The sequence below is a fragment of the Mucor mucedo genome (assembly GCF_025094135.1).
Source record: "Mucor mucedo strain NRRL 3635 chromosome Unknown EV154scaffold_345, whole genome shotgun sequence".
Classification (NCBI taxonomy): Eukaryota; Fungi; Mucoromycota; class Mucoromycetes; order Mucorales; family Mucoraceae; genus Mucor; species Mucor mucedo.
In genome coordinates, this window is record NW_026252629.1 from 7,236 (window position 1) to 16,480 (window position 9,245).

At 40.7% G+C, this 9,245-nt stretch overlaps 3 protein-coding genes across 3 annotated transcripts; all 3 read right to left on the reverse strand.

Moving 5' to 3' along the window:
* Positions 1 to 376: 376 nt before the first annotated feature.
* Positions 377 to 3,769, reverse strand: EV154DRAFT_572673 (uncharacterized protein; the record flags this gene model as incomplete). Its single annotated transcript, XM_051606353.1, has 5 exons — positions 377 to 1,012; positions 1,073 to 1,544; positions 1,792 to 2,560; positions 2,657 to 3,604; positions 3,760 to 3,769. 5 exons carry the CDS (start codon positions 3,767 to 3,769, stop codon positions 377 to 379), a joined length of 2,835 nt encoding a protein of 944 aa, XP_051449921.1.
* Positions 3,770 to 5,188: 1,419 nt separating this feature from the next.
* EV154DRAFT_608376 (uncharacterized protein) lies at positions 5,189 to 7,285 on the reverse strand (the record flags this gene model as incomplete). The annotated part of the gene is made up of 3 exons (XM_051607684.1): positions 6,801 to 7,285; positions 6,159 to 6,743; positions 5,189 to 6,096 (listed from the first exon to the last, which is right to left on the reverse strand). The coding sequence occupies exons 1-3, from the start codon at positions 6,982 to 6,984 to the stop codon at positions 5,189 to 5,191; spliced, it is 1,677 nt and encodes a 558-aa protein (XP_051449922.1). The 5' UTR covers positions 6,985 to 7,285.
* On the reverse strand, positions 7,282 to 8,093 carry EV154DRAFT_489031 (uncharacterized protein; the record flags this gene model as incomplete). Its single annotated transcript, XM_051599236.1, has 4 exons — positions 7,282 to 7,431; positions 7,499 to 7,727; positions 7,784 to 7,894; positions 7,944 to 8,093. Coding segments are annotated over 4 exons (640 nt in total), but the record flags the coding sequence as incomplete, so codon positions are not given.
* Between the last annotated feature and the right edge of the window lie 1,152 nt (positions 8,094 to 9,245).

A 9,245-nucleotide genomic window follows, 5' to 3' on the forward strand; every position in this document is an offset into this window, starting at 1 on the left:
CCAGATAACCATAGGATTTAGCAAAAAAATGCCCAAGTTGAAGAATAAGTCTTATTTATAGCATACACAACAAGTTGAAAATCTTAAATTTTACTGAAATTCGGTCCCAAAACGTAAATCCGTGAGCAAACTTTAATTTTTTAAAAAAATAGAAGCTGCTGATTGGATGAAAAACCAAAATACGTTATTAAACACCAGATGCATCAAAAAAAAGACGCTAAAAAAATATTGAGGATGCACAAAACGTTTAAATGGGTGCCCTTGAGGGGTGAGGATAGAAGGTCATGGATTTGACCGTTTTTATTGGTAAACAAAATGAAGTGAACTTCATTTTTTAAAAAAATGACATGTAAAAATCTCGAAATTATTCTTAAGGTTAATCTTGGGAATCGTTTTTCAACATTTCGAAATTTCTGTCCGTATTATGGAACCACCAAAGAGTACCAAACTTACACCTGTTAATTATTGAGTATTGAACATCATTTATCACAGTTGAATGCGACATGTCCAATAGATCAACAGCAACCAGCTTGAACACCAGCGTACTTAGAGTTTCGTCCGATTTGACCACGACAAGATTGCCACCATCGTCCACCTGGTAGTTTCTGAAGATGCTTGCGTTGTTAGAAAGCACTTGCACTGGTTTTTCAACAAGCGTATAAACCTCCAGTTCGACGAGATCACGGCGTTTCAGCACAACCTTTCCAAGTAAACGACGCTTCCCACCTTCGCCAAGATCGAGATCAAAGACAGCGACCATGTCAAAAGCGACTCTCTTACCGGCGATGTATGCAGCACTACCATACTCACGGTTTGCGTTAAAGTACATTTTTTGACCAAAACGACTAAACCATTCCCTCACCTTGGAACCACAAGGCTTCGCATCATTGTCCAAGTAACAACCCATCGCGACATTCGTCAAAGACAGCGCACGACCATTGATCAGGGCCAATTCACGAGAGGGGTTTTGCTTGTACGTTTTCATGATTATTGCCCGAATGTACTTGTTAAACTATTCATTCTTTTCAGTAGCCAAAAGCACAGGAGAAGCAAAACGAATACAATCCTCCACCAAGTGAATGATCAAGTGTGTTTTCAAACGATTGCACAGAGGGCCACCTGTCTTGGCGTATGGAATGGAAGCACCATTAAGCTGTTCACCAGAACTAGCACCAGCACGAGAACGTACACCAGCACGAGAACGTACACCAGCACGCGCACCAGCATGCGCACCAGTAGCATGTGCACCAGTAGCAGCAGCAGAAGTTACGTCTTCATCGTCAGAATCTTCACCTTCTTCAGGAGGCACAACATCACGAAACATCACCGATGGCTCATCTAAATTTTCAGTTGTAGAAGCTTGACTGGCTCTACGACCGCGACGAGAACGCCTGTTACTTGGAATTGCCGTATGATCAAGGTTATCCAAAGCAACGATTGAATCATTGGCAGCCTTTCGAAGCATCTCAACAAATTCGTCAAAGTTGGTGTCAGGAACGAGGGAGGAACAAGACAGGCAGGACAGGACAGAGAATGAATGGCTTCTTGAAGCAGGTTATTTAGTTAAGAATAAAAGGGGGGAAAGAAAAGAGAAGATGATTATGAAATATATCTGATAAAGAAAACTGGGAGAAGTGAAATGTATCAGCTATATTTATAGAGAAAGGAAAACAAGAAATTAAATAAAAGAATAAGCAATAACAAAAGTTAGTCATAGCTTATGTGGATCATGACAAAGGATTTAAAGAGCTGACAGATCAATGATGAATATTGAGTCTAAAAGCTGGTTACTCATATTGCATATTTGGGGCATAAAATGTAACAGGATCATGACAGTTGGTATAAATTTCCGACATATACGATAGAGAACAAAGCTCACCAAGCTTATCGAAAGTATCGATGATGTTATTCATCCTGTGGTGGGGATCGTTACGAAAAGTCAAGAATGCCCGGTCATCCTTAGCAAGTCTCAGTACAATTGGAATCATCTGGACCATAAGCTTGAAATCTCTTCCAAGGTAGCTTTTGTAACCCTTCCGATGCGTGGACAAGTTAGTGAAAGCCTTTGAACCGTAAATACAACATAGAGAACTGATAACATCGACTTGGGTTTTGTTAAAACAACAATCGGCAGCCTTGTTGAAGGTGTACTTGATCAAGCCCAGACATAATCCATGCAATATTTCAACTGGCGTATCTTTACTTCGATCCCAAGAGAACAGACCCAGCAAGCCCTTACCATTAGAATCTTTGAAACCAAGAGTCATCAGATCATCAACAAAAATAAAGTGACCCTGTCTATCACGAACCCGGATCGAAAAATCAGGAATAGGTAAGTTGCTTGTAATAAATAAACTTTTCCAATGCCCTTTTTCCCTTGGAGCTGACACATATTCTTCAGGAGTGGTCCTTATATTTTGATTGTAATTATTGGCATGGCGGCACCAGAAGCACTTTCTACGTGGAAATGTAGCCGTTGAATGTTTTAAGCAAGTTATCTCGGCATGACGAGGATTGTCAGCCTTGATGAACAAAAGAGGAGCGACAACAAATACGTCATCTTTAAGGACAGCATAAAACATCGGCATACCAGTTTCCAGCTGTTTTAGATTACCAACAAGGGAAGGCAACTACTCCATGGCACTGAGTTTGTTACACCCACATAAAAGCAATTGGTTCAAGTAATAATTGGCAATACTTAGGGGCAAAGCAGCAGGATTCATTAACCAAGTATCGAAGCAATTCCATTTTGATATAGAATTACGACTAGTGTCATCAGAAAACAAGTTATAAGGAACAACTCTAACAACCTGAACGTTCTTGGGAATAGACGGGTAAAGGACGTTGTTGACAAAGTTGGAGTTAACAGGCAATGGGTGCTTGTGGTCGTTGGCAGTTATAATCATGTTATAGTGATCACGAATAATATTAGTGTCATCAATAGTATAGCTCGGGTTACAGATGATTAAACGTTCAGGAGTCAAATTTTGCATGACACTGGTATAGGCATGGTAATCTTCCACTTCTAAACGGCAAACATCATCAAGATAGAGCTGTGATACATCACATGAGACAACCTTTTCGGAGAGATAGTACATGGAATCATTCATCTTGGTTATTACCGGGAAAAGGAACCCCTTGACAATGTCGGATTCTTGGAAGAACTTGAATACCTTGAAGTAGGGACGCTGTTGAGCAGGAACATTGATATCAGACAGACGAGAGATTCTATCCGACACCCACAATTGCCGAGGGTTGTTGTCATTACCAACAATTATCATGGGAGGCTGAAACAATTTATCCTCAATCCACTTTTTACCTTGACTAAGCTTTATACGTTGGTTACTCGTATAATCAGGAAGATCAGATAAATAGGGGGACATGATTGGATTGGCAATGAGAAGTCGCAGGTGTTCAGAAACATGGTTGATAATCAGATCAGGCTTGTACGGCTTACCAGCAGCGTCACGACTAGAAAGATCAATAGGTGTGGTATAAGAAATACCTTCACGACTTTTCACATAATATTCAGCATGGGGAAGAATTGGAACAGTGCTTTTGGTAGATTTGTAAAACCTAGAAATACCATGGGGAGTAGGGTAGCCTTTGAAATCATAGTCAGTGTCAGTAGGGGGTGCCAAACATTAAATTTTTTCAAAAATCGCGGGAATTTTATTTCAAAGTTCCGGGAATCTTTTTAGGCTGCGAAAACTCGTCATAAGCCAAATACAGCTCTAGCTTCCCCTTTTCACTTTAAACCATTTTTCATAAATATTATCTTTTATTTTCAACTTTTAAAATGCCCAAACAATCTATTAGACAACAAACTTTGAACGAGATGAAGTCTTTGCTTAAGCAAAATGTTATCATTGAAAATGAAGAAGAAGCGGAAGAGATGCACGAACTCTTGAGTGGATTAGAAACGAAACGTGTTCTCAACAGTGGACCTGGCATTCCTAAACTGGACCAGTATCGCGAGTATTTCCTCGAGTGGAATGACGAAGAGTTTGTTAAGATTTGTAGAATAAATAAGGACTCGTTCTTAAAGCTCCTTCGCTTGATTGAAGGTCACGCAGTCTTCAACAACCTGAGTTTCATTCCTCAAAGGGATGTTCACGTTCAACTTGCAGTTACCTTGAGACGATTAAGTCACGATGGAACTGGTAACAGCATTGAGCAGATTGCAACTTTGTTTGGAATCAGCAAAGGCTCTGTCACTGACTACACCAACCGCTGTTTTAAGGCAATCACCGACAACCTTAAACACTTGATGGGCTGGCCTAACAAGGAACAAAGAGAAAGAGCAGCTGAGGCCATCAAAAAGCAGCACTTTTTTCGTAATTGTATCGGATACATCGATGGCACCCATTTTCGCCTTTCTCAAAAGCCTACCGACTGCCCCGAATCCTATTACAAAAGAAAGGGGTTCTATTCTGTGAACTGTCAGGTTGTTTGTGATGAACGAAAGATCATTTTGGGTTTCCAATCAGGACAAGCAGGATCGATGTGTGATGCCACATGTGTAGAGCATGCTAGCTTCATGATTAATAGAGAAGCAAAGTATTTCACATGTGGCGATGCTGCAAGCCATGAGTACCTTCTCGGTGATTCTGGATATGCTCTTCATCTATTTGTGCTTACTCCTTACAGAAGACCCCAGGTTGTAAGTTCGGTGAAGTGCGAAGACTTCAACAGGGTTCACTCTTCCGCCCGAGTTGCTGTTAAAAATACCATTGGTGTATTAAAGGGAAAATGGAGAATCTTGAAGAACATTCCGATTCAGAATCAATTGTGAGGAGGATATCATGAGAATACATGAATTGGTACATGTATGCGGTCTTTTGCACAACTATTTGATCTTGGAAAATGACAATTTTGACGGTGATTTTTATGAGGATGTTGACGTCGGGCAGTCGAGATTAGACGTGGTGTTGCTGGAGTCATTTGACAACGTCAACAGTGTTTCCAGCCGTATATTGAATACTTGGAGGAATTCCGTTGCTGAAGTAGTTTTAGCAGATTATGCAGTACATTTCGGATATGATAATGAATAAACCAACTGAGTTGATATAATGTGCATTTGTGTTGAAAGGATTGGATTGCGTCCTTGCTGTGAAGGTTTCTGAACAATGAATGTAAATATATTTGTAAGAGGAAAAAAAAAACTTTATTTAAAAAGAAAAAAATATTAATCTACATCTGTTGAAGGATTACCGTCATCGTGCTCATCTTCATCATTATCAAGATTGTAAAGATACTCTGTATCATCATATACATCATCATCATCGACAGGATCCCTCAGAGATCTACGAAAATCAGCCAGATGTCTGGTAATTTCCGTAAATGACGATGTATTGAAGGCGTTCGTTGTCAGACAAGTAACAAGCAATTGGGACATACCCAAATCGAACTTCCTCTGACTATTTTCCCTCAATACTTCGTCCCTTCTCAACTGAGCCTCGCGATACTCAGAAGAAAAGTCTCTTTTGATCCTCTTGTTTCTCATGGCGTGATCGGGATCAACACGGATGCGATCAGCCGTTGGCATTTCAGGCTGAACGGTACCAGCGCGACTAACACCTCCACGACCACGACCACGAGCACGACCACGAGCACGACCACGACCACGACCACCAACACCAACACCAGCACCCGCACCAGCACCGCCACGAACACCAGCAACACGAGCACCACCAGCACCACCACCAGCACCACCACCATCACCAGCACGACCACCACCAGCACCAGCACGACCACCACCAGCACCAGCACGACCACCACCAGCACCAGCACGACCACCACCAGCACCAGCACGAGCACCACGAGCACCACCAGCACCAACACCACCACCAGCACGAGCAGCACGAGCAGCACTACCACTGTTGACATCGTTGTCATGGTCCACAGCATGATACGACCCAGCATCATCAAAATCTCCACCATCATCAAAAGAAAAGGAATCGAACAAATTATTCTCTGACGATGATTCAAATAATGGTGTGCGACTTGATGGCTGGGTATTAGATGGAACCAACAGAGGAGAAGAACCAACATTGGTAGCTGGTACTTCTACAGATGACGGCTGGCCAGACAAAGCTTCACCAAAAGCAGGACGAGGGAAAGAGAGAGGTTCGTGAATGGCCCAACAGAAGAAAAACGGAAAGAAGAAGAACCCTCAGTAGACACAGGTGCAACAGACAAAGACCTAGCAGCCAAAGGAGCACCAGAGGAAAGAGAAGCACCAGCAGCCAAAGGAGCACCAGCAGCCAAAGGAGCACCAGCTGCCAAAGGAGCACCAGCTGCCAAAGGAGCATCAGAGGAAAGAGAAGCAGATGATCTTGTTGAAGATTCAGCTGCATCACTTCCAACCAACAATCGACTGACCTCTTCAATCGCCTCTTGTTGACCACCAAAAACTGCAAAAGTTTGTGCCTCAATTGCAGCTAATGATGGCCTTACTCTGTTGGAGTATGTGTACTCGGTACAACTAGCGGCACCATGGAAAGCCACACAATAAGGAGTTATGTTTGGTCTAACACCATGCAGAGAAGCCAAACGAGAAAATCCAACACACAAATGTTCACACTTGATCTCGATGGAGGTCAGTCCACGTTTAATGTCATCTGTAGTCAAGCCAAAACCGGTAGAGTTCATATCTCTTTCTACATCGCGATACTTTGCGAGTTGGCGTTCAAAACGTTTTCCAACCGATTTGAAATTCCAGGAAGACGGAATTACTTTATCTGCCAGAAGTTGCTGAAACAATCTCTCAATGATCTCTCATTTTTTTATCTCACTACCAGCTGAAGGAGCGGAAGACTTTTGTCCACCAAGATGTATCTTAAAAAGGTCTTGATTACTCTCAAAGAAACCAATCATAGCCTTAATTTGACCAGGTGTAGTTTTGGTTCTATCAAGGCTTTTATCTGCGGAATCGTTGTTGGAAGGACCGCCACCAGTGTTTCTGTTTATTTGATCAGACATTTTAGATTGTACGTTTTAGAGAAATTTAAGGAGAAAAAAGGTAAGTTAAAAACTTAGAAAAACTTTATAAAGCAAACGCAGATGCGATTTGATGCTTTTAGATTATCATAAAATAAATAAAATGTTACATTTTCACGTCATATTTCCTTCTCAACAACCAATAGAAAATGAGTATTCTTTCCCTAGATTTCTCGGGAATACTTTTTCTTGCCCGCAAAATCTCGGGCACAAAAAATCGTTCCGGCAAAGTTTAGGGAATTTGGCTGGGGAAAAATTCCCGGGAATGTTTTTTAAAAATTAAGGAAATGATTTTTTTAATGTTTGGCACCCCCTAGTGGGATCCAGAGCAAGTTGATCTTTGTATTGCCGAATTGCTATTTCAATCAAGTATCTACCGAATTCAAGGGTCGCTTTAATTTCTTCCTCTGAATACTTCATACTTGAAGACTTGAAAAAGAGAAGAGCATGCATGTAATATTCATTTTTGAAAAGGAAAGTAAGGGTTGCGATTAACATCATCAGGTACTTGAGGTTCATCATCATTGGTATTGGGGTTGATAGATTCACTAACACCAGGACCACCATCCAACTGTACTTCATCATTTAAAATGTTTTCAAAGGGGTCAAAGTCACGTCCGATTTCACTGTCATCCTCCTCAAAACCATGGGAGCTTCCGAAAGCTTCCTCGAGAGTTATGTCTGGTTCAGGCTCAGGTTCAACATCAATGTCTGTCATCATTGGACTAATAGTTTGAAAGTTAAGTATATACATTGGTTAAGTTTTCAATAAAAAAATTACCTTCCAGAAGGTGAATCAATATTCATGGAGTTATATGCCTCCTCTTGAACCTCAGGAGATGGATCAGTATTAATTGCTTCATTTTGAACCTCGTTAGGGTTGTTTGCATTTCTAATGTTTGTGAGTAAATTTTCCAATAACCCTCTTATATATTACTTACGAGAGGATTGCATTCGCTACGTTTAACCGGTGTGATTCAGAGCTGAGATGTCTTGTATGATTGCTCCGTCTATCAGTACTGTATTCACAAACATTACAGCTCAAGGCTTGATCTCGAATTTCGGCATTTAGTTCCACAAGGTTATGAAATCTTTTTGTATGGTTTGACATAATTGTATAAAAAAAAGTTATAGTGGTAGAGAAATACGTTATTGATGCCTTTTGTCATGAACTCATTTCATCATGTCCTAGATCATGCCTTGATTTTAAACCCTTGTGAAACCTTGTCCTAAAATCTAATATCAGTATACCTTGTCCGCTACCAAACTCCCTGTAAACCTTGTACCCAAAATCATATCCGTATATCTTGCCCGCTTTCTGAATTCCTTGTAAAACCTACCACCAATCTGTATTCCAATATATTTCCCGCCTCTTGTCTGACTCAACCTTAGTAAACCTTTTTCCGATCATCTATTACTTCATATCCCAATCCAGTTTTCCCGCCCGTGTCAAATCAGAGATATTCCCCGAACCATCTAATTATTCAATGTCAACTAAATCCAGCCTGCTATTACTCGTCGAATCTCAATTACTCATCCTTGTCAAATAATCTGCTCATGATATCTGTTCCGTAAAGTCCCTTGTTAATCTATAATTTAAACCCATCGTAGCTTTTCCCATGTATAAGAAATAGTATAAATAGATGCTAGTTATTTATTAGAAAAACGTTATTCTGGATCTTAGTCCTAACCCCTCCCCCTTCTCTGAAATAAACTTCTTTATTTATCATTTTCACTCTGACTCTCGTGTCACCAAGTAGTCTTCTTTCTGTTCTTGTTCTGTTTCTGACATTATCCAGAATCAAAAACCTAACTACTTGGTCCTCTTTACCTTTTACCTCGTTTCTTTGCCGTGTTCCCTGTTCCCTGTTTCTTGTTTAACCTCGTCTCCAATAAAGATTTGCCACTATGCCTGAATTGACCGAAGAGCAAATCGAAACACTCAAGCAACTCCTACATCGGGTCTCCATTATTGAAGAAACTGAATTACCAAAATTAGAAACCCAAAACATGTCCGCAAATGACATAATTAACAATCTTGCTCGACGACTCCATGCCATTGAATCCAACACTGCAACTATTATCAGCAACTGTCAACAACATGTAGCCGATCTAGGTGCAGAGATCCATGCATATATAGCCGAAAATTATCAACATAAATCCGTAACCCAACAAACAAATTCCATCCGTATCAAACCTCCCGTACCTTTCACTGGTCAAACGTCGTACATAAATTCATTTTT